The 25,384-nt window shown below is 45.8% G+C and overlaps 1 protein-coding gene across 3 annotated transcripts in view; it reads right to left on the bottom strand.

Moving 5' to 3' along the window:
- Positions 1-5,007: 5,007 nt before the first annotated feature.
- KCNQ2 (potassium voltage-gated channel subfamily Q member 2) overlaps positions 5,008-25,384 on the bottom strand; it is a gene marked incomplete at both ends in the record, with an annotated part of 64,554 nt that continues 44,177 nt past the window's right edge. Inside the window, 7 exons of one of the 3 annotated variants that reach the window (XM_082292642.1) lie at positions 5,008-5,712; positions 6,434-6,557; positions 12,254-12,361; positions 15,132-15,263; positions 15,795-15,903; positions 16,706-16,929; positions 24,014-24,067. In XM_082292642.1, the coding sequence (XP_082148768.1) occupies positions 5,008-5,712; positions 6,434-6,557; positions 12,254-12,361; positions 15,132-15,263; positions 15,795-15,903; positions 16,706-16,929; positions 24,014-24,067 (1,456 nt within the window). The remainder of the gene's footprint in view (positions 5,713-6,433; positions 6,558-12,253; positions 12,362-15,131; positions 15,264-15,794; positions 15,904-16,705; positions 16,930-24,013; positions 24,068-25,384) is intronic. The other 2 variants (XM_082292643.1, XM_082292644.1) reach the window with 2 other exon arrangements.

Raw genomic sequence — 25,384 nt, 5'->3', positions numbered from 1 at the left:
AGAAAGCACATTCATAAGTTAAAAAGGACCCTGCTGCTACCTAAATTCGAAGCGTGATTAATAGTGTATCAAAAGGTGTGTGATCCCTCTTCCTCTAGACACTAAGGTAAGGCAAGCAGTATTGTGTCACTGGGGCATCAAACACTAAGATATACTAAAGAAGATTCCTATGCAGTATTATTATCCTTATCATTAAAAACCCACCCTATTGTTATTGTTAAAAAAACAGTGAACGCACACCCCTGCTCTGAGCAGGTTTTGCTCTGTGAGGCAGAAAAGTCGGGGTGTTTGTGTGCTAAAAGCAAGGGTTTGCTTTTACACCTCTGAGCAGCAGTGACCCCAGGGGGCTCGGAGGGGCTGCTGCCCTCAGCCCTCCCCACAGCCCTCCCCAGCACAGCCTCAATGCTACCTGGAGCTGAAGGAGCTTTTGTATCTGATTTCCTTGTTTCTGGCTCAGGAAAAGGAAGCTGATGAGAACAGAAGAGGCTGACCAGTGATAGAGAGAGGATGGAGAGGATGTGGACGTGCAGCTGTGGGTTGGGAAGAAAGGGCTGGAGGCTCAGGGCTCGCTCAGCCTGAGCATTCACATGATGGAGAAACAGAAATCCTTATCCTGCTCCTGGGCTTTTTAACATTCCCAATAAAATACTCACTGCTAAGGGTGTTTGTATGGTACAACTTTGGGTAAATTCCTTAGGAATTTCAGTTTCTCTTTAAATACTTACATTTTAGTCCTAGCAATAATGTTGCTGTGACCATGGTGGTCTGAGGATATCAGGAAAATGAGGTTTCCAGTAGCTCCCTCTTGGGAAAAGTATGAGTGAAGGTGTTTTTCTTTTCTCTTGGGCGATTGTCTGGAAGGGGAGCATTTGTATCTGAGATGATGCTCTGGCTTCTCAGGTAGATTATACAAATTTGTTCTAAAAATTCACATAATTTAAAGTTTTAAAAATCAATTTAAAATGTAAAAATATACCTATTTATCCATAAATAGCAATGACCCTGCAAAATTTATTTGGACCTATTAAGCAGCATTTGAAACAAAACGCATTTTTAGAAAATCTGATCTATCACATAGTCTGTCTAAAGAAACAGAATGGCTTTCTGAGCTGGATGAGTGGTTTGGTTTTGGTGAGCTCCTCGACATTTTTTGCTTTAAAAATTGTTATTAAGAAAATGGGTCAACAAGGAAGTTCACATACAAAATCTGCCCTTGAGTAACATTAAAGTCCCTTCCCAAATATTGGGAAATTTGGCTTATGGCTGTTCCTCTGTCTTGGGGTCACATTATGAAAGGCCAGCCTTGCAACATCTCCAGCCACCTCTCCTGTTCAGAGAACTCCTCAGACCACCTGAACTCACACTTGGACCTGAAGCACCCAAAAACTTACTGTGGCTTCATGTCCCAGCCCCAGGCATTGCTCCATCCCATGGGTGGGCCAACTGCAGGATTTCTTTCCAGACCTAGACCCAGATTCTGGAAAAAAAATGCCCCAAAGTTTCTTGGTTTCTTGGAGACCATACCTCAGGCTCTGGTCCAAGGTCATAGCTTCCCATTCAGCCAGACACGCCTGGAACCAGGCTCTGGGCATGGAAACAAGCATGGGCATGGGCAGCCCTGGAGCAGTTCAAGATGGTCTGCTGGAAATTTGGCTTCCACATCTTCAGCTCTCTTTGGACTCCTCTGTCCACACTTGGCATTGCCTAAAACTTGTTCTGTCCTCCGAAATACATGGAACAAGATCTGAGAGGAAGAGTACAAAGAGTAGCCCAAGAGAGGCTCAGCAGAGGGACAAAGTTTGCCTGTCCACCTTTTTAAAGATCTTTGTCATCGGGATTGCCTTATTAGTAACCCAAAACTGATTTATTTTCTTTTAGTCTGGTGGTTAAGACTTGTGGGAGATTGCCACCAGGAATGTGTGGTGCAGACATGGGGGAGCTGAGTGGTTGGAAGGGAAGACTTTTCAGGGAGTACTGGACTATGATTTAGGGGAAAAATGAAATTATTCCTGTCAATAAGCAACAAGCAGGCCCTGCCATTGTTCATACAGGCTTAAATAATTTCATCGAAATGATGAGCATTATTTGTAGCTAATTCTAGTGTGAGTTAACATGGGGTTTTGCCTGGATGGATGAGAAGTGATGATTTATGGCATGGTTGTGCATGGAGGTGTGTATCAGAATTTCTTTGATATGATGCCACAGAAAAATATATCTTATACCTTAAAAAAAAATTCTATGTGAAATAAATAGCAGCCAGATATGATCTGTGCTGCATGTATATAAAACCAGTTTTCTGCAATCTCTGATTATGGGACAAATCCAACAACTTTTCAAGATACAAGTCAAAAGACCTTTACAGATTCCAGTATAGGAGGTTGAAGAGGAAAAACTCAATCTTTCCCGTGCAATCCCTGAAGATGAGCTTTAAGGTCCCTTTCCACCCAAACCGTTCTGTGGTTCTGTGAATCGATGATTCTGTGATTAAAGACCAGTCATGTACCTGTGCTGCAATAGGACTGCATGACATCATCCTTATCCTCATCCTCATCTGGCATTCCTGCCTCTACATCATACCCTCTATGCCAAATTTCCAGCAGGCCTTGAGAAGTAATTGCAAACAAATAAGAGAATAAATCTTTGTTATCTCTGACTTGTACAAAATTTGCAGTGAGCAGCTGGCTGGAGCGATGTTGATTTTTGCCTCACCAAATGCAATTTCTATTCTTGTGGTTGGTAGAAAGCTCAAGCCACCACGTTAGATTTAGGACCTGCTGACATTTCTTGTTCTAGCAGAAAGGATCTCATTTCGGAACACACCAGAGGCAAATCTGCACAATTTACGGTCATTTGGCATTTAAAGTTGTCTCTGTATAGAAGTCAAGGGCATCACTGCGTTAACTCTGCACAAAGAAATCTGGAGCCAGGAGTTTTGGAGTACAAACAGAGAGGGAAAAACTGCAGAAGTTAACGAAAATATGGCTCAAGAGGGGAAAGAAAGGAACTAGCATGGCTGGAAGCCCAGTTGCTCCCTAAGAGCAAGGTTTTCCCCTCCTGAATGGTGAAAAATGGCAGGAAAAGTTGTGAAGATCCTTCCCTCTTCCTTATTCCATTATAAGACCTGTGTGCTGGTCCTGGGCACTAGCAAAAAATGGTTTTATTTCCTGTCTGAAAGTTGTCAGACTGCACCCACATCTTCCCTAAGGCCAAAATTATCCTGGTTCTTCCCTGGTTGCTGTGTCTGATCAAGCAAACAGGAGGAGAGAAAAAGGCTGTGAGTCTCCCTTCACCCCAAGCAAGTGAATGTTCAGCCTCTCAAAGGCCACACAGAAAAGAAGTTGTCACCTAAATAACAGGCTCTTGATAAGACACAGGGAAAATGTGGAAAGACAGGGTTTGAAATCACAGCAGAAAACACACGTGGGATTTGGGCTGTGGATGCGCGGCAAGGTTCAGAGGCACAATGCCAGCAACGGTGTCCCAGCCCTGGAAACAGATCCCAAACCAAAGTTCTCCTGATCCCCCCCCTTGCAAAAAAAAAACCCTACCAACTTATCCATGTAAAGGATCACTTTGTGACTTTGTTTTGGTCCCAAAAGAAACTTTGAGCGTCACTTTTCCCCTCGCCTTCCCCCAGCTGAAGGAACTGCTGAGGTTCCTGGTAATGACACGGTGACCTTTCCAAGAGGAAGTGCTTCCACAGCAAGGAAACGGGGCAGACTGGGGTTGGCACAACTCGCGGGCAAGCACGGCTAAGAGGCTTCTGAAAGACCATGAAGAAACAAAGCAGTGCCTCTTAACTCAGCTTGAGGGATCCAAACAAACCAAAGGATGTCTCGAGAACGTGGGGGTGAGATTCTTGGCAGGGCAGAAGAAGAAAGGAAAGATTTTCATGGGCATAGTGTGTGCAAAAGTGTTCAGGCACAATGCAAACTGTAAGAAAAGCGCCCACTCTGACCAACAGGGCTTCCAGAGGATGGAGCTCAGCACTCACAGCAAAGTGGGGACCACAGCATCCTGCATGTCCACTCTCTGCCTGGTGGCTGTGCCTCCCCAACAGCGCTGTTGGCCACAAGAATGGCTTGAGATCGTGGCAGCCCTCCAGAGGGATTGCCTTTGGTTTGTCTTTGCCTTCAAAGCACCCCCAGGTCCCTTGTCAGCAGAAGGAGAGATAATTAAATATAATACATGGTTTAAAATATAAAATTCCATCCCCATAGTGTATCGACCTCCGTCTTGGTCTCATTTCTCTGCCCTCTGGATTGTCCCTCTTCTTGCACTCAAGCTTATATTGCTGAGTTTTTCCTAAGATGGGATCATTTCCAAACTGCTCTGGTTCAGAGCAGTACCCCAGCCTGTCCCACTTGAGGCCATGTCTTCTGCTCATGCAACTATCCCAGCCACCATCCCTCTCCTCCAGGGGCCTACACAACATCTCCATGTATTATATTGGAATTATGTCACCTTCCTGACAGCTAATGAGGAACCACGGAGTAACAACCCCTCATTATTACACGTGCCCTGAAATCTAAGCCAGAAAAAAACACGTGTTCAGTCTGTAACTCCAAAACACCTAAAGGTGTGATCAACTCATGCCATGATGTAGCAATTCCCACCTAACACTTGTCAGCCACCAGTTAATTTGATCTACAAAAGCCCTGGCCAGGTGATTTATTCCTGCCCTGCGCTTCTGAAGATTCCCAAGAAATGCAAATTGCCTACCCTGCGCCATGAAATAGTTTCACCTAATGATCTTAGAAAGAGAGTATGAAAGAAATCTGGACTTCACGGCTCCAGTTCGCTCATCACCGTGACCTCTTCCACAAATGCAGGCTCGGACCTGCTCGTTCCCCCCCGAGAGTAAGCTGCAAGAAAGTATCTGGCAGCTAAGGGTGTCCTAGAAAGAGGAAAACCTTAGCTGTCAATCTCCTTGAGAAGTTCGACATGTGGACAGCTGGAGCGGGCAGCTGCCAGTGCTCGGATGTGGCTCGCGGCTGCAGGGAGGCTTCACTGCCGGGGGGTTGACCAGCCCATGTCACTGAAGGGTCCTTCACCCGTGGCCGACCTTGGGGGGGGGCCACAGGGCGTGCAGAGGTCAGAGTCGGTGTCTGACTCCCCTTCTGCAATGTAGGGTCTGATTTTGGCCACGGCTGCATAGCAACCGTTGTTAAGGATGTCCAAATTCTCTTTGGACTGGGAGATGCTAAAGCCGCTGAAAGAGCGCTCCAGTTCCTCGTGGTCCACCGAGGGGATGGAGATGGACGTGTCGCTGTCTCTCATGGCACTCTCGTGGTGTTTGGTTGTAATGTCTTCGTTCCTCAGGTACTCCGCACTTGCCCGGTGCCCGCCGCTGTAGGCGGACAGGGAGCGCTCGTGGGAGGGTGGAGGTGGGATCCGGACCAGCGAGCTGGGGTCTCCGATGGGTGAGGAGCCGTGGCTCTGCCGCTGGCATGATGTGGAGGGCGGGCACGCATTGCTTGGGGCTGGTGGGGCGGAGAAGTTCTTCTGACCCATGGAGCTGGTGGACCTGATGATCTTGATGATGCAGCCGTTCTTGTCAATGTGCTCCCTGCTGTCTTCGGGGCTGTGGTAGGGAGGGGCTGGGTCTGGTTCTTTGGACCCAAAGTAAGCCTCCGTCTCCGTTGGTGGGATGCCCATCCGCTGCATGTAAATGTTCACCAGGAAGTCCAGCTTCTTCTCCATTGACTGAACCTGAAAAACACCACAGTTCCAGCACTATGTGCAGGCTGAAGCACGTTAACATCCTGAGTATGAGCAACTTCCATCAAGATGCAAGTATGGGGCTGGGCTTCACAGATCACCTCCGCCTACACTGACCCACAGCATCTCAAACTTTTAGTGAATATTTAATTGTTCTGAAGGGTTTAATTCTCCACCTTTTTACAGGGTTTTCCTTGTTACAGGATTTCCCTTATTCTCCTCTAACCTTTTTGACAGGCACCAAGTTCCAGAAAAGCTGGAGCACACTTGCTCCTTCCAGCTCCTTCCTGCACTTGGCACTTGTCTGGGCTCAGAAGGCCATGGGGATTTCTGAGCCTTATCCTCTAGGAAGATTTTAAATCTTCAGCAAGGCCAGCAGCAGCAGCAGCCAGGCTCAGGGACTCATTTGAAGCATGTCCAGTGCAGTGGCAAAGAAACCAATGTGCTGTTTTCAAAAATAATGTAGACATTTGACAAACTCACTAAACTAGACTCAAAGTGTCTGGCTTAAAAGTAGCACTTAGGCTTCCAAGACATTTAGTCCCCTTTCATAACATCCACATTGCTTCTTTTTCAAAATATTCCTGGCTCTCACTTTCTTTTAACTAAAAGGTAATGTCCCACTGAGAGAAAAAGGCGAGAAAAAGGCAAGAAAAAAACAACACAATGCATGCAAAACCTTCTGACAAGAACCCCTTCCTGACCCAGATACCTGTTTTTCAACTTTTCCAAGCCTGCCCATCATGCTGGGGTCTTCAGGCAGCTCCCCCTCTGCTGGCCCTTTGGTCCGATCCTTGTCAGTCATGGAGGATCCTCTCCCAACGATCTGGTCAACTCTACCGGGATCAGAAAATCCCCCCACCCCCGGAAAAGGACCTGGAGTCAGTTGGAGGCAGCAGGTGAGGAGGGCACCGCTTGTGGTGCCTCCATGGGACAAAGCAACAGCCTCTCTCCCAACTAACACTCCAAATTACTCACAGACACGCAGTGGCACTGAAGTGTTAATTCAGATGCAAAATTCAGAGCAGTATTAGCAGAGTTTGAAATTATCCATTTCTGTTTATACAGATAAAACCTGGCACATTATGCACAGTAAATTTACCCACTGCAAAGAATTTCTTTAACTGGCTTTCTTCCAAATCGATTAACTTCTTATTTGTACTGAGAAATTATTATTTTGGGGGAAGATCAAGTTTTCTGTCTAGCATATATCAATGGGATCTTTTTCAGTCTTTGCAGCAGTTTTCTCTCCTCAATGCAAATGTCTGTGTGTAATTCTCATGTCCATGAAAATGAGCTGCTTGTCCTAAGATCCAGACAAACAGGTGCAGTGACAACTGTTTTAGTGGAATTACAGCAAGGCTGAATTTGTCCAGAACTCACCAAACATTACCAAACTGTTTTCATCTCAATGCAGTTCACACTTGTACTGTTAGATGTTTCTTATTAGCAGGGCTCCCAGTTGGGAACAGCAAAGGAAGCTCCTGCCAAATCAGCCAGCAAAGGTTACAAGGCACATAATTTGGTACTAACTTCTTTACACATCACATTTGCACTTCCTCACTCCCAGTATGGAAACACCTGGGTTTATTAACAGCTCCATATGCAGAGGAAGAAGGAGGGCAGAACCCGTTTGGAAGCTGGAACTCAATTTTATTAGAGGCATCAAATATAAATTTCTGGCAAGTAAACATTGGAGCTTCTTGATCCCTCCAAAGTCAGGGGAGCAACTCATTTTTGGAATAACTTCTTAATGGCAGCCAGGTTTATAGAATAATTCTGCGCTGGGCAAACTTTACTCTTGCATAATGCACCAAACATAAGGGTGGTGGGGGGAAAGAAGGGTTAATTAATCTGACTGAAACCAGGCTGAGGTATCTTGAGCGAAAACTCAAAATGCTTCTTACGCAGTTCTGCGTTGTGGGCCACAGGTCCATGCACCAGGAGGAGGAAAAGGAAGGAGCTGAACACAGACAGACAGGGGAAAACGAACAAACAAAAACCAAGGAAAGGAATGAGATGTGAGGCTATTTCCAACACAAGAGCTATCTGTTTTCTTCACACTGGACAGGGACTTCATACGGATGTTGGCTGTTGACACTGAGGGGCAGGTACCAGTGGGAATGGACCAGCGTGGCTCCCTTAGCTTATATTAGAGCAACAGCACTTTACAGCACCAGATCTGGCTCAAAGAGATGAAGTGGATGAGCACATCACACCAAAGACAGAAAATATAAGCCAACAATTGTTTCAGAGTTTAGCTTTGATCCAGAAGCTACTTCATTTGGGCAGGGATGTGACAGAATTCTGTTCTGCTTAAAAAGCCATGTTTGATCCTTTGCTTAGCAATATAAGCACAGGAGTACAAGGAGCACCAAGTGCTGGAATTACAAGTGTGAGGAATACGCATGCCTTATTTCTCTCTTGTAATGGGAGAAGGAAATCACTGACATGTACAGGAACTCCCCACAAGGGATGCAATTACTGACAGGACATACAGCACAAGAAATCCTACGACAATGTCGTTACCATGTAAGCAAAGAGCTGTTAAATTGGATACCTCGGGCTAACTTGGTGGGGAATCACAAGTCAAGGCGTGGTACAGCCACTGTATGAACTCCTCTCCTGTATGCACAAGCAAGTAGACTGGTAAAACAATGAACACGAGTTTAAAGAGGCCCAAAGCCTAAATGTTATTGAATATTGCAGAAGGCCAAGAACAATCAGGGTGCTCTGTCCTCCTGTCCCATCCAGCACGGCACTGACACTGAAATGTGTCCACTAATGGAAATGAAATGTCCCTCACCAGCTGTGGAGTAGAGCAGGGAGGCAGGACAGACTGTGACATAGAGAGGAGAACCGAACATTGCATAGTAAAAACAGAGAGAGTCTTGTGTACCCTAATTCTAACCTTGCAGAAATCAAGGCAGGACTTCTGCTGTCTTTTCATATCTTAAGAGAAGAGCTATCCAGAGAGTGAACCCCACATGGCCCATTTCAGTGGCCAGCTGGCATTTTGCAGATGGAGTGATCACTAAGAAGAGCACTAAATTGTCACCCACCTCCAAGGACACAACCTGCCTTCAGACCTGCTGGATTGTAGGAGCAGGGCTGAAGCCCTTCACAGAGCTCACCTATAAAGCATTCAGAAGCCCTTTCCCATTATATAATTGACACCAGAGCCCAGAATTCCTGCTTGATTCATTCCCTTTGTGTCTGTACCTGAACACAGCTCCTGGGGTGTTTGTCTTCCACAGCTCTGAGGAAGCAGAGCCAGATCTCTCCTCGGAGGCAGGGTAGCACCAAGGATGGTGCAGGGGGCAGCTCGGGGCCTCTGGCTTCAGTGCAGAGAGGGGAGAAGAAGGTGAACCAAGTCCTTCTCTCTTTATGGGAGAAACCAGGCTCGAGGTCTCCCACCCCTTTGCTTCCCACGGCACAAGCTGGACCACAGGAGAGTGCTCCTATCCCCAGAAAAGTGCAGAGATTTCATTTGTGCCTTATCTGACACAAGAGAAAAGAGGAATTCCTTGTGAGCTCCCAACCCACCTGCACCAAGCTGGGTGGAGGACCACCAAGAGGACCACCAAGAGCAGGAGGTCCTTTTAGCCATTACAAGATTTTGAGATTTTGTCCAAACTGGGCAACAAAGCTCAAAAGATGAAGAAAAGAGAGCATATTCCACTTTAGCAAAGCAGAAGGGGATAATTTATGTTCTTACAGCGTGACAAAGGACCAAGAATCTTCTGAGCTGCCCGTCCCACTTCTACACTACAGCCCATGGGGAGTCTTGTGTCTTCTCAATAATTATTTTATCTGTGCCCAACACACACGTGCAGAGGGAAGAATTCAGCTGAAGCTTTGGAAGAGGCAGCCCCATGTTTTTCCTTTCCTGGCAGAAGAGGATTCAGAGATTTCTAAGGATGCACGACAAACTGTGCCATCTGCTGTCCTTGGTAGGCTCTGCTGGGCCTCAGTTTGGGAGGGAGAGAGAAGAGGGGATTGCTCTTTAAAGTGGACTTTACTGCCTTTCCTTCTTTCTAATGATAGAAAAAAAATGTAAATTCTTGCATCAGCCACAGTGCAGGTTTTCTCATGCTTCGTTATGCTTCATGCTAACAGTGCATGCAAAGAGGTGTAATATGTCACCCTCGGGCCAGAAGCAGACATCAAAAGGTCAAACGGCTCAAATGAGATAAAAATGAAGTGTTTGGGAATAGATAGTCAAGTCTTTTCTTTTTTTTTTTTTCTTTATCTCTTATAAATTTTTGTAAACAATCCAGGCATTGAAGCCAAACCCCCTTCATCCATGTCACAGGACTGGCTACTTACCCTTTCATTTGGCAATAAATCTTGCTCTGGGCAAATTTTGATCAACAACTGTTGTCTAAAAATTACAGCTGAGATTGCACCTATTCTAGGCTAAATCAGCTGATCAAGGGAATTTTATCCAAATTATCTGTGTGTAGAGCATGGAGCAAACACCATCAGCCAAACCACAGCTGTGGGCATCTACCAGGATCCCCCTGCCCTTACCAGGAGCTGCTTGCAGGAAGATTTTGGCTGAACTGAGCAATCCACAGGGTTAAGAGAGCTCATGGGACATCACTTCCACGATGTTTCTCTGGGCAGAATTCGGCTAAAACAGGGGTGTGCAGACTGAAAAGAAGAGGCCGGAGCCATCCATGGGGACCTCACAGGACACATCCCCATGGCACAGACCCACATGGTGTTGGGGTGATGAAGGGCATGGCAGCAGCAGAGCCTGCCCAAGAATTTTTGGATCTGGGTTTGGGGCTGCTCAGAGTCCTGGTTCCCATCCATCAGCCCCCTGAGCACCTCAGAAGTGCCACTGGTGTCTGTGGGAGGATAAAACTGCCAAAAATTAAGTGCAGCATAAGCCTTTTCATGGGTGGGAACAGAGATTTCAGCAGCCTTCTGTACACTGCTGCTTTCTGCAGCCACAGCTCAATGAGGGGGAAATGAAAAACTTCATTGGAAAAGGGAGAAATGACAAAAAAACCTCTAAACATCCCAGGAGCCTTGAGGGCATGTGCAAAGGATTTTTAATCAGTATTAGGAACTGTAAAAACAGCGGGGGGGAAGTCATTAACATGAAGCTGATACAGCAACAGACTTGGACTGAATAAAATAAATATTCCAGTTTGAGGCCTCCTCCCCTCAGATCCATCAATCACCTTTGCTGTGTATGAGGCACAGGTTTTCACAAGAAAGTCTTGCCTTTAGTGAAGGCTTGTTGCACATATCATCTTAAAGGTTAAATACAGCAAAATCCTCTTGAATATGTATTTTTGTTTTAAAATCTAAATGTTTCTTCAGATAACAAGGTTATTTCATTTTCAAAGACTTGTTTTGGCAGGGAGGAGAAATGGGAAAAAATGCTCATCTGAAAGCTTTTTTTTTTTTTCAAGTATAAAGCTTGGGGCTTCTGGAAAATTCTATTTTTTTAATGTCTGAGCTAGCTGAGTGGGAAAATGTAAGCTTTCAATATTCCTTTTACTTACATTTCTCTAGTGAAGATTACTCAGAGCAGCTTAAATAAAAATCAAGAGATTTGTCACATATTAGCTCTTAGGGAGGCAAATATATTTAGAAAAAAAAATATTTAAGGCTAAGCTTGCTGCATTTAAAAATCACCTACTATTTCTGCATAGAAAATGACTTTCTAGCAAATATTTATACCTGCCTTGGGCTCCAGTGGTCTCAATGCAACGAGAAAAAATACAACCCAGCTCATGGCCTTGCTGCCCAGATCTCAGAATGCCCTAAAATGGGAATTTTTGTAGGAATATATTCTTCATGGCATGAGCTTCAGATATGGTCTTGCTCAAGGAGAGAACTTAATGAGAAATCTCTCGCTGTGTGACTGAGGTTTGGGTTTGACTCCTGCTCCTTTTGCTTGGAAAATCAGGATTGATTTATTATTTTTTTGGAATATGACTCCCATGGTTGTAGTATTTTAACACAATTTTTGCCTCCATGGTCAGTAAAGTGGCACCAGCAAGAAACAGAGACCATTGTGTTCATCAGCTACAAAACACTTCATTCTTACTTTGCCCACTGAAATAAACTTCTTTCATTGTCCAAAGAGCTGCAAAGGCTCCTTTGCTTGTGTGTGGACAGTGTCATTCTTTAGGAAGTGGATTATTCACTTTACATTGGCTGTGTGGGTAAATATTCCACCTTTTACATTTGAAGACAGCCTGATAAAATAAGAGATTTTTGGAAAAGATATAATTTAGCTTTCTAACACCTCAAAGAAGACTGAAAATAGGAAATAGGCTCGCTGAAGGAACGGATGGTTATTGATGACTGAACGAACGTCCCCTTTTTTGTACCCCTCTGGCTTGAAGGCAAATCAGAGCACACCCAGAGCAGCAAACCCTCGTGAGTCATGATTTAGCAGGCTGCACTGCTAAGTGAGAAATGCCGTCATATAACTGGCATGAAAGGGGTTTGACATAAAGCAAATGAAAAAAATTCCAGAGAAAGCGGCATTTTGGTGAATCCTAACCTAGGCGAGTATTGGGGAGACTCTTTGGAAGAATACATGGGTCCTTTGGTTGGATACTTCTTATGCCGGGGAGTTGAAGGGGGTGGGGGACCCACAATCATATCTATCCTGGCAAAGTAAATAAGAAAAAAGACACCAGCAAAATGCATAATGAAGCAACACGTAGAGAAAAGTTGGTCAGAGAAAAGTCGCAGAAAGAAACAACTGAAAAACAGAACGACAGGGAGAGAAAGAGAGAGAATTTGAAAATATATTCTGCTGGAAACAGAAGGCTCTCTCCTACCACCTGGTTGTTGGTGAAAAACCAGAGTCTTACCCACCTCAGGGTAAGATTTGGAGATTTAGGCACCACCGCAACATCATTAGGAGTTCCCCCCGCCCCAGATATAACAGGCAACATGCTTTACCCTCTGGAATATATTTGCATATGTGAGGTAATATCCCATTGAGGTGGCTGGATATGAAACAACATATATTCATTCTCCTTTCAGTTCCAGTGCTAGAGAACACATCCTCAGCTAGTTCAGGGAAGCATGAGCTGCTGGGAGTCGGTGAGGAACGCTGCAGGATTGGATAACTCAATGAATGGGAGACATCCATGGTTGGCAAGGTGTCAGGATGGAACACGAGACAATGTGAACACAACGCTGAAAAGAGCACATTGCAGACACAGTGACAGAGGCTTTACTGATTAGAGAGGAAAGTGCATGTAAACACCCCAGAAATAGGCTTGGATGCAGCTTTAATCCACCAAAGCCCTGGCTAGGGGAGGTCAGAGCCAGCCCTGCCGAGCTGAGCTGGCAGGGAGAACACAGGGCTTTGATTGATGAAGGCAAGGGAGATTAAAATATCTGTTCTCCAAGGTGCCCCATGACTTCCTCCCTGGGATCCATCGCATGGGTGCAGGGTCCAACATCGGCCATGGCCTTGTCTACAGGGAGTCCTTCCAGTTGTACTGGGCAGGTGACCAGCCATGGGACCTGCTGGTGCCCAAAGTGTGGCCCCAAAGGGGTCTGCTCCCATCACCATCACTGATCTCCTGCTCAGTGGGGACAGTGAAACCACTGAAGCTGCCTGGTAGTCTTGGATCCCAAATCCAGGTGCTTCATGTTTTTGAAGCAGCTCCTGGTCCTCTTGGCTTCCCTGTGAGAGGATGGTTGGTGGCCTTGTCCATCCCCAGAACCTCATCCTCACAGTCCCACAGCTACAGCTGAGGGAAGAATCCCTCAGCTTTGAAAGCTGCAATTCCTTACCCCAGCCTCCCCAAAAAAGCAGCCAACCAAACTGCTTTGGCTTTTCGGCACATCCCCCTGAAGGACTGGGAGACTTGGATGGGTGGTGAGGCAATCTGCCGCAGCCCTCAGGCTGCTGGAGACTCAGGATTCCACCTGCAGCCAGCGGAGATGACAACCTTGATGGCCCAGTACCCACTGCGGAGGCGGCCTGGAGGCCTCTTGTTTCAGGTTGCTAAAGTTAGGAAATCTCAATCCCCTCCTCCTCCTCTTCCCCCTCTATATTCAGCTACACATCTTGGATCTATGATCACTGAATTTGTACTGAACAGGAGTGAGAGGCTCACACAGAGGAAATGCTCCAGGATATTTTGGTCTCCATAGCAAGGGAGAATGTTCCTTCTGGGAAAAGCAGAGTGTGCAGCAGGGCTGAGAAAGTTACCTCTGCATTTTGAGTATCAAAAATAGCAGAGTTAAAATGGTGTCTGAGAGATTCATGGCAGAACAGAGATTCCTCTTTTTCCCAAGACAATTTTCCTGCTTCATTCCTGGGGTTCATGTCAGCTGTTTGCATACACAAACACTTCTTTTCTTCACATTTGCTGACTCTATCAGGGACTTAGATGGGTTTGAAATTAAAGGAAAACTTCCTCAATGCCTTCTAGAGGAAGCTGGGCTGCCACAGCCATCAAGGGAAACAATTTCATTCTCCAAGTGTAAAAGCAAATGGTGTATTTTTTTGACTGGAGATTGCCCATGGCCAAGCCCTGCCACAGTTCTGGGTGTCCTTCAAGCTCAGCAGAACTGGTGCTACTTCTGCTGAGCCAACACAGCCGGGAGTGTTGGAGGCTTGGGGTCTGCTTTCCCCATCAGGGCTGAGGGAGGAGTGGTCACGCTAAAAGATTAAACTCTGATCCTCTGTTCAAGGAATCAAATTTATGTGCTGGGGTTTTTTTTCTTCCAGGAGAAACATGAAAAAAATGGAACCTTCTCGGTTCCATTTGTCCCTTTTCCACATTCCTTCTCCTATTAAAATGAACACATCTCTCCCTAAAATCTGAGCACAGAAGCTGAAATGCAGCTCAGCTAAACCCCACCCACGTCGGTGGGCTTGGATGAGAAATTCCCATCTGCATGGATTTTCAGCAGACTGCACCATCCGAGGAGGGATTCCTCCTCAAGTGGCTTAGCATCCCAACAGTGGGAGGCAGCTGCTGCCTCCTCCCTGCTCTCTGTGTCTGTGGCAGCAGGGCCACAGCCAGGACACCAAATTTTGTCTTAGATACCAAATAACCCACATGAGCCTTAACACTGGGGAAACCTTGGCACCCTGCCTGGAGGACCATGGAAATACCCACCCGCCTTTCCTATGGGATATACCATAATGAAAAATCTCCCAAAATAAAGCAGGAGGATGAGTCATGATTTTTGTATGTCCTGTGATGGGCAGTAAGGGTGTTTTAGTGGCAGTCCCTGTCCTGCTTGTCCCTGTGAGTTCCAGCCATAAGCACTGATGTTTTCCTTGAGGATTTTTCTTAGAAAGGAAAAGAATAATCTGTAGCTGCAAAGGAAAGTGTCTCTCTCGGTAATACCTCCACAATGAACAAAAAGCAGTGGGAAATGAAGCAAAGAGAGGGGTCTCTTGCCTGGCCTGAAGGTTTTTAATCCGGGAGAGCATGTCCAGGTGCCCAGCTGAGTACTGCTCAATGACATCCATCACGTCGTAGGGCCGGAGACTCTCCTTGAACTTGCGCTTGGAGACGAGAAACCTCATAATGCTGCAGGAGACAGAGAGCAAAATCATAACACAGTCCCTGGGTGCAGCCTGACCTGCTTAACGGTGGATAAAAAACACCACAGGGAGCTGCTTTGTAAGGAAAATGGAATAAATCCCAACCCTGTGGATTTGGGAGAGGATGCAGCAATAGGAGAGGGGAAGGGGGTTGTGGGGGCTGGTGGCTGAAGCCCTGTCTGCGACGGGGGGTCCCTGATGCCCCTTGGACTGTCATCTGTGCATGTGCTCTCCGCACCACTTTTATAAATGTCAGCAGTAAATCTCAGAGATGGTGAAAATGGTCATTTGGATGCATCCCTGCGGGGGATTTTCCTGTTTCTCCATTTATTCCTTCCCTAAGCAAAAATTGCCCTTCCTGGCAAAATTGTCTATAAAGCAGGGCAGGCCACCCAGGGGAAAAACAGCCTGCAGCACACACATGTCAGCATTTGCCAGCACTTCTTGGGCTTTACGCTTCTCATTTTTCTCTCTAATTTATTCTTCTGGACCGCATCCCCCCCTCTCCCTCTCTTACCACACTGCCCTGATGCTGACTTTCAGCCCTGGCGTCAAATCTTCCGTCACAAACTCGCAGTTGCAGCTTTTGTTCTCATCAGGAATGTCCTCTCCAGGGAGGCTTGCTTCTGGGTTTGGGACAGGGAAGGAGAAACACAACACGTTACTGTTTCCCGTGCCAGTGCCACTCAAGGAAAGATGAGGCAGATCACAAACAGCAACCCCAGGGGAAGCAGCAGAAAAGCCTTTGCTGAGCATCCAAATGAGAGCGTTTCCCAGGATGTGCTAAGGTGACATTCAGCAGTGCCAACTGCAGCTCTCACCCATCTCTGTATCAGTGAATCCCAGTATCATTTGGGTTGGAAAAGCCCTCTAAGATCATTGAGTCCAACCACTCTCCCAACATGGCCAAGCCCACCACTAACCCATGTCCCCAGGTGCCACATCTAGGTGTGGTTTTAATCCCTCCAAGATGGTGATTTCACCACTGCCCTGTGCAGCCTGTTCCAGGGCTTGACCACCCTTTCAGTGAAGAAATTTTTCCTAATATCCACCCTAAACCTCCCCAGGCACAACCTGAGGTTATTTCCTCTTGTCTCAATGCCTGACTCTTTCTCCTTTCCCAATCCTTACATGCAGAAATATAAACAATATCATGGATATCAGAAGGGGTTTTCTTGCCTCTTCTAATCATTATTGACTAGTTTGGGTTGGAAGGGACCTTTTAAAGGCCCCCTCGTCCAACCCCCTGCAATGGGCAGGGACATCTTCAACTTGATCAAGTTGCTCAGGCTACTCCAAGCTAAAAGACTGGGAGGGAAAGGAGTTCCAACATCTTGGCTGGCAGCTCTGCCCTTCTTATGTGGGGAGGGAGAGGATGTGGGGGCCAGCTGGGAATCTGGGGTCCAGCACAGCACCCCAAGCCCTCACCTTCCGAGTTCTGCCGCGACGCCGCTCCCTTGATGCGGAACGCTTGCCGGGCTCGGCTGCGGTCTCCAAAGCTCCAGCTCTTGGGCACTTTGCTCGGGCTGTCCTCGATGCTCTGGTCAGCGCTGGGGGACCTCCTGATGCCCTGAGCCTGTGGAGAGCCTTTCCCTTTGGTGCCAGCACCGCGGGGACTGGAGAAGACACGATCTTTCAAACTGACCTTCTGACTGTTCAGAGAAACACGTTGAAACAAAGACAAAAAGGAGACAGCAGGAGGAGTCATTCTGGAAACCACGCAGTCCTTCCCCACCAGCCATTAGAAACCAAGAGCACTTCCAAGCAGCAGTGACATGTAGCTTTGCTGTTGGCTTTTCTCTTTTTTCCAATATGTATTTTTTATTTTTATTTTTGTTTGAAAGAAAGCATTGTAGAAATGTTTCCATCATCATGAGTGAAATGGGAATGGTTCGTAAGAGAGAGAAAATAATGAGGACTTAAACAGAAGCCCCTCATGGGATGCCAGGGCTGGCGGGACAGAATGACATTAACAATGAGGTTATGATTCCTTAAATCACTGATCGACTCCGATCACGAGTTAGGAAGCTTTTCTTTCACAACTGCCTTCCAAAACACTATGACTAATAAGAAAATACCAATAAAAAAAACCCAAACCATTATCTTAGATTTTTTGTGTAAACACTTCACTTCTGGTGCTCAGATCTGTCCTTTCCCTTTCTTCAGCTCCTGTATTTCCTCCCTCTTCAAACATGATCTGCCCCCTTTATGTATTCCAAAGAGCTCCTCTTTATCCAGTTACATATTGAAACACATAAATACAAATGCTGAATTGTGCAACTTCTTTGTATCCTATAAAAATTCCATCTAAAAGCTATCTGCCATCTCCCTGGAGGACTGCTATGGGTGTCATGTAAAGCAAAATTTTTAAACTCCAGAATATGGCATTTTATTGCCTTTTTTCCTACTAGAATCCTTGCAATTATGGTTGGAAAAGAAGCTCTCCCCAGAAACAGAGATGATCTCACTGGGAAATAGTGACCACCCCGCTCTAATTGGTTTCCAAATTCTGAAATTTGCAATTAAAGCCTTTCACCCAAATGAAGACATGGAATTTTTATGTGAAAATTTAAGAACAAAGAGATTTTGTGAATCTTTATGAAACCACAAACTTTATAGAGACAGCATTGGGAAAAGCAGACTGCAAATAGTTTGGGATCCGTTCATATTTTCTTGATAGCAATCGATGATTAAACTCCACTCATTAGAGGCTGGACAATCAGTGCAAGGTACTTGCACAAATAGCCAGTATTTTATATATAGGTGTATCAAAATTGAGTGAAGACAGGGATTTAATTCCCAACACTCTGTACCATTGCAGCAGCCACTTATCATTCTGCTGCAAACTCTCTGCCTCAGTTTGCGGGAAGAACATTTCAGAAATTTTAATTTCCACATCACCAACCAAAGACCTGCTTTTTTTTGCTGTGTCTTTCAGCAACACCAACTTAAAAGTCAGAGCCACGCAGTCCTTCTTTGCCTTCAAAACTGGCATGAGGTTCTTCAATCAGAACTTGGCTGCTGGTTTTGAAGCAAAGCAAAACGCTGCTCCCTTTTCCCAGCCGCTGGCTGTTCCCTGCTGACAGGAGCAGACACCAGCTCCGGCCAGCAAGGGAAGAAGATGTGACTCGAGGACACTCAGGGAGCAGATTTGCCGGGTAAGAAGGTGCTATTTTTACGAAGTCACTTTACATTGAGAGACAACAAACATTTACAGGGAGAGAAAGGTGCTTAGGCAGCATTTTACAGAGTTGTGTGGGGAGGGCATCCCCTGGGCTGCAGGGCAGGGTTGGCTGTGGCCATGAGTTTAGCAGCAATTTCACATTGAAAGATGGATTGGAGAGAAAATAAAATTTGCTCATGACCAAATTAAAAAAGGCAGAATTTTTCCAATTAAAGATGAATTTTAATTCAGGTAAGTGCTGGGGATTGAATTTCCAGTGTGGTGCCCATGTGCATGGTCTGTCTGAAAGCCATGGGGTCAACAGACCCTCGGCAGAGCTGAAATCCAGGTCAGAGGTACAAATCCACATGGGAATCTGGGAACAAGCACGTGCCTAAACACCTTTCTGGATGTAAGCCTTAATTACTAATGCTACCAAAACCATTGTACATAGTGAGCCAAAGGTTTAAAAGAAATTCTCACTCTGAGTTTCTTGGATTAGAAACCAGATTGAAATTTTGTCTTTTGATTCTTAACAGGCCAACTGGATCTTTTTTCTTTATTTTTGTTGATTTTACAGAATAATATTTCTTGAATCCACTGTGTTTCAGTAGTACTATTACTTTGAATTACCTTTTTAAAAAGCAAGTTTTATAAAAATGCATTAGCAACACAGCCATATTCAGGATTCAAAGCGATCTCTTTGTGCCCTATCCTCTGCTGAGTTTCTCCCATCACCAATCCCAGCATAAAACCAGTTGCCTTTCACTGAGTACAGCAGGGCCTTTTCCTTGGAGCCCCTTTTCCATTCCCACAACAAATGTGCTACAAATGTTTGCAGGAATCACAAAAAGCAAAAAATAAAGGGTTGAACTTGGTGAGGGATACAAGCAAAGAGTTTCAAGCCTGACAGCATGAGGTGCAACACATTAAAAAACCTCGTAGAAATCTGATGAACAATTAAGATCTGGGTGGGTTTTGTTCCCAAGTACTCACTAAGGAAAAAAACCCAACACCTGACGTAACTTCTCTGTTTTAACATAGACGACATGAGACACCATGAACAATTAACTGAATTTTTTCTTCTGCCATGCAATTGCCTCATTGGAAACGACACCTGGAATCACATGCAAGTACAATCCCTGCAGAGGAGGATGCTGTTGGGGTCTGCAGGAGCCGGTAGGAAAAAAATCCCAAAGAAATACAGACATACATAGGGATATATGTTGTCAGCTAATCCAAGATCATGTTCTCACTCAACCAGAAAGTCATGCAGAGGGACTCAGAGTATCTCAGAGAGGTGGTGTTTGGATGTCACTCCAGGATGGTAAATGAGCCTCAGTTGAGTGGGGAGTGCTGGTGACATGAACGTGAGGACAGCAGGAACCCAGCCACACACACAGCAGGGACGGATGGACGCTCACGGGGCAGGAGCTGTGCTCGTGCCAGGGGAAGGAAGGGAAAGGGAACTGCTGCTTTGCAACCAGAGGCACAGCTTAGGGGAAGCCACCAGAGCCTAAGAGGGCGTGATTTAATTCTAGGTCCTCATAACCACTCCAGGTGGCATCTACGAAAATATTTGATAGCAAAAAATCGCCTTTCCAGGCTGACTTTGGGGATGGTTTATAAATATTCACGTTTACTTGAATTTAACAAAGGATAGAAACTGAGCTGATTTTTCTCTGTTGCCAGTCAAAAAATGAGAGTCCATGTTGGAGAAACTGGATGATGTTCACTGATTTAGTGGGCTTTGCATTTTGGTAAAGTCCAACAGGCCAGCACTCAGCAGAGAACTGACCTTCAAAATGAGCTGCCATCAGCTTCCTTAGGATGCCAGGGGTTTAAGCTCCTGTTTGAAACCCTCTGGTTTGGGGTTCGTTCCAGTTCTCTATAGTATCAAATCAGCACTTTTAAAGCAATGTGGACTCATTACATTAGCAGTAATTTTGGATCAATAAAAAGTATCAGTTGTAAGGTCTTGTCATTGATTTTAAACTGCTTGAGCCATTACTTCACTTCCTTCTCGGCTAGCCAGAATGAGTTGGATTAGCACAGACTCAGATCCATCTCTGCATCCAAACTCAACCATTATTAGTGCTCATTCTTCTGAGAAGCTGTGGCCAGGAGAAAAAGGTTGTCTCCTGTTGGTAAATGAAGGGCTTTTTTTAAATCAAGAGTTTGTGCTGAGCTCGTGGCATATGAGAACAACTCATTAAAACCAGGCAGGAGTGCCAGGAGTGAATGATGGCCTTTGTGACTATCACTGGGCTCCAGTCTGCTTGCTGGTGTGAGTAAGAGGCAGAAACCAATTACTGGAGACATGAAGAAAAGGAAAATAAAACGGTGTATGCAAAATTTGCCATGACTAAAACAGAAAGCAAGAGAGGGCCTGGCTCAAGCCTGGTTTGTCTCCAGTGATTTCAGAAAAGCCTTTGCTGAAAGGTGAATTCAGCCTAGAGAATGGAGTTTCTAGAAGCAGAGAAACCTGGGCATAAGGGAAACAAAACATCAGCCAGTGATCAAGTCATGGTGAGTAATCCCTCTCCTTTTCCTCATCCACAACCACAGTGCTAGACTTGGATGGGAGCCACTGATGCTGTGATGGCAAAGACTGGAGTTGCACCACCACAAAAGCACGGAAAAGCACAGGGCCTTGGGTGAGTGAAGGGACACTGGAGCCAGACTCATGTCTGTAACCTTTGCTATTCTGCAGCATTCTGTGAGAATCACCCATCTCTTCCTAATTCACAGCCCTCTTCTCCCACACTGATGCTGGGTGCTGTCAGACACCACATCAGCCACATCCTGCCTCTTCTCCCAGCCTTACTGTTTGCCAGCTCGGCTGTTCTGCATTTCGAGAGCAAAGCAAAGCAGCCAGGTTGCACCTCTGAGCTGGCTGATCATTCCCAGACAAGCCTTTAAGAAATCTGCTCCACTCAGAGCCACAGGCCAGTCAAGGGCTCTTGCAAACACCTTTCCTTCACTGCTCTGGGTGCCACCTCTTCCCACTGTGAGGTGCCCTCATCTCTGAGTGTGTCAGGAAAGTCTCTTACAAAGCACAATATGATAGAGCTGATAACCTGGGTTGGTGTAGTTACATTACTGCCTAAAAATGAATGTGTTACTGCATTTATTAACTAAAGATCATTGGTTTAGTACATTAAGAAACCACAGCTTCTAAGGAGTTTCCTACTAATTTACCTACATTGAGTTTTCCATGATTGCCTCATGGTTTGCTGTTATTTTCTTATGTGCATCTTAGATGGAGGCTTTTAGCACTCAGCCTGAGCTGCATCAAAGTGCTGGCACCTGCCCCAAGAGTTTGTGCAGTGGGGATTGTTGGCAGGCACCCAAGGGTCCAGGGAAATAAGACATTTGAATTATTTTTACGTCCCTTCACAGTTAAACCACAGTTTTACTAAAGCACAGGGTGTGTAACACTATACTCAGGATGGATGCAGGTAACAAAGATGCCCTTGTAGCTATTCCAAAGTCCAAGACTCCTTTTTGACTGGAAGAACCACAGTCTGTCATCCTCCTTTTCAGGGGCTCCAGCAGATTAAGAAGATATTGAGGTAACGCTTTGTTCCATCCTCCCTTTCCCTTGCAGAACTCAAGATGGGGGAGATGAAATGAGGACCACAGTGGGAAGGAATTCAGTAGAAAACAGAAAAAAATTTACACTGCTTTAGCAATTAAAAATCCATGCCTAGGAAGACATGCAAGGAAGACATTGAGATCAGAGTGGCTGATTTTCCAGAAAACAGAACCAGACATGGACAGATGAGAGACCAGATTACGAATAGCACTGCTCATTTTCATCTCTGCCAAAAACAACCTCAGTGTGAAGCAACTGAGAAAAGGCTTTCTCTGGGGAGGAGTCCCTGCTCACACTACACCTCCACAGATAAAACAACCTCACCTGGCAAATGGAAACACCACAGAAGTCAGGATCATTTTTTCAGCTAGGCTATTGACCAAATCTTTGCCATTTGGAAATGTTGTGAAATGCTGCCTGCGCAACTGATGATCACCGAGTATTTACCCACACTTCTCAAGGCTAACCTTCAAGGAAAGCCACAGCACCACCAAATATGTAGCAGGAGGCTGACTCAGAGGTTCAGGCTTTTTATCCAGATGTAGAGGATTTCCTACCATGGAGAAACTGCTTTTTATGAACCCTAGATCATGCCCCATTCCTCTTTGTTACCCATTCAGAGATGGGATTTACCACTCTACTTCTGAGCACCTGGTACACGCAAACCTCAGCCGTGAGCCCTACCCTCTAGACTGACAGAGAATAAAAATAGCCAGCAGGTCAAAAAATAGCAAGAAAAGAAAAGATACAGGTTGAAACAATTAATGAAGAAAATCAGAGGTACATATACTGTTAGAGCTGCAGTTTTATACTTTCAAAGCTGTCATTTGTTGGCTTTCTGAGGGATACAGAGACTGGTGATTTTGAGAATTAAAACGGACTCCAAAAAAGAGCATGCAAAAATCCGAGTTCACAAACATGCGGCATCACTCAGTGCCCTGCCACTCCTGGGCTGCCCACCTGCCTGGCTGCGGGGCGAGGAGCTCGGGGGGTCCCCTGCCAGCATTCACAGCATGCAAACTCTGGGCAGTGGGAGATCAAGAAGGTGCATGTTTGCTGCTGAGGAGCAGTGTCTGGGGTGGGGCCAGAGGCTCTTCTAGTGCAGGTGTGGAAGTATTTATGCACAAATAAGATAGGATCTACGTGTCTGTGTATATGGCCATGGGTGCACGAAGGGAAGCTCGTTGGGAAGTCCCTGAAAACACCTAGCAGTTGTCAACTGGATGAAAAAGATGCAAACCCTGCTCGTACAAAGCCCTGAGCTAAAGCTGTCTGTACCCCTCGGGGTCTAGAAACAGAACCATTCACAAGGCCAATGCCAACCCTCAGGGGAGCCCGTGTCCCCTATGTCTGGCAGGACAGGCTGAGATTAGTCCTTCTCTAGCTGCGTAGTAGAGGTGCTAGATAGGCAAGCTGTGGCTTCCAAAGGCCACCAGACTAGGAAAGGTCAATTTGTCATGGTCAGAGAGCCAAAGGAATGGTGACTGAGCAGAGGCAGGAAGCTGGTATTTCTCATGCTACTAACTAGACATTGCTGTACAGTGCAAGTCAATTTGCAAGGATTCCCTGGACCTTGAGGAGGGATGGAGCGACAGGGAGGAAAGGGTATTTTTTAAAAAAAATTTAAATTTGTCATTTTTCTTTTCTTTTCTCTCTTTTTCCTTTTTTTTTTTTTAATTTTCCATCATTTGTTAAACTTCATTTCCTGGCCTCCTCCCTTGCTGAGCAGACACTGGCTTGGCTCGCCCAGCCCAAATTCCCCATCCTCATCTCTTCGCTTCGTGTGCTCTGCACAACTGGCAGCCAGGGAAGGCTCTAATTTCGGGGCGGGCAGCAGGGAGGCTCTTCCACCTTTTTTTACTCATCTAGTACCTCTATTAAGCAGAGAAGTGATCAGAACGGGTGGTAGCAGGGTAGAGGGAGAATGAGCCGTGCAGCTTTTGATTAGTTTCGTGCGACGCATTTCCCGTGGTACCTAGAGTTTCCTGAGCAGCATCCGCATAGTGACTCTCTGCACGGTTTGCTCTTACTGGAAATGAGGGGAGAGTAAAAATTAGACCTGGAAGCAAATGCCAGACAGGAAACTTTTGATTATGGACTCTAGGTTTAAAAGACAGGTGTTTTGAGGGCCGGGTTCATGACAGGATTGTTCTGTTTGAGTGTTAAGTGAGGAAAAAATAAAAAAAAAATCAAAAATCAAGAGGGTTTCTGAAATTTGTTTCACTGTGGTCAGTAAATTTAATTATTAGACATGAGGCATTCTGCTCATTGAGTTGGTGGTGTCAGTTTATCTACAATTAACTGCAGGAAGATTTTTCATCTGTATTGGAAACAAAAAATACTCTGTTCTTCCTCTAAATACATAAAAAAAACCATAAGTTTTTTCAAATTGTGTAAACCATGGAAAGACAAAACTGTAACTTGTTTTGTCAAATAATATCCAAAAAGCTCAATTTTCTTTTTTTTTTTTTTTTCCCCAAAAAACCCCACTCACAAAGAGAGCTAGTTAATCTGTGAATTATTTGCACTTTTTGTATGGGAAATACCATTCTATTAAGCCTGGCATTGAAAAAAATAAAAAAAGATAAAAGCAGGGTGTGGTGCAGTCCCTTATGGGAAGGGAGTTGAACATCTGTGTTCACATATCTGTTTTTCGTAATGCTTTTGAGACAGGCCCTACCACTTGTGGGGAGTTGCTGACTTTGAGGAGGCACCACCACAGCTCCATCCCAAATGGCTGCTCAGGCACTGCCCTGCCAGAGATCCCCACCAGGACCAGGGTCCTCCACGCCATGGAGCAGCCCTCTACCTGTGGAAGGGGAATGACGTGGCCCCATCACCCCACCAGGCCACCAACCACCAGCAGGCAGCTCTTGCCGAATTCATGGGCAGACTGGAAAGGCTGAAGGGCATCAAATCCCAATCTTGTTTTACACTTGAGCTCAGCAGTTGGAGGAGCTCATGGGCACAGCACCCCATGCAAGCTCAGCTGACACCACCCTCGGCATCTTGGGGACTCCTCAGGTGCCCACAATGGGACCCTGCATCCCCAGGTAGCCCCAGGGGCCGGTGGTGCTACCAGGGCTGTCCTGGAGCTGGCGTGGGAGTGGGATATTGAGCATGCAGAGCCTCAGGGAGACGCGTGGGTTTCTCTCCTCAGTCTCCTCTGCAGTCCCTCCAGAAAGATGCAGTTCCTCCGTGCAAATAATCCGCTCCCCTAAAGGCAACTGATTATTTCCAGATTACTGTCAGTCCCAGCATGAGTCTCTGACACCAGTTAAATTGGTTAGAAGGCCAAACACCAGCCCAGGCTCATGTGGCCCATGGGGTTCCTATGGTTGACCCC

This window comes from Coloeus monedula, assembly GCF_965178545.1.
Source record: "Coloeus monedula genome assembly, chromosome: 17".
NCBI classification, from domain to species: Eukaryota; Metazoa; Chordata; class Aves; order Passeriformes; family Corvidae; genus Coloeus; species Coloeus monedula.
Note: the sequence above shows the minus strand (reverse complement) of the source record. Positions and strands in the feature narration are given on the sequence as shown.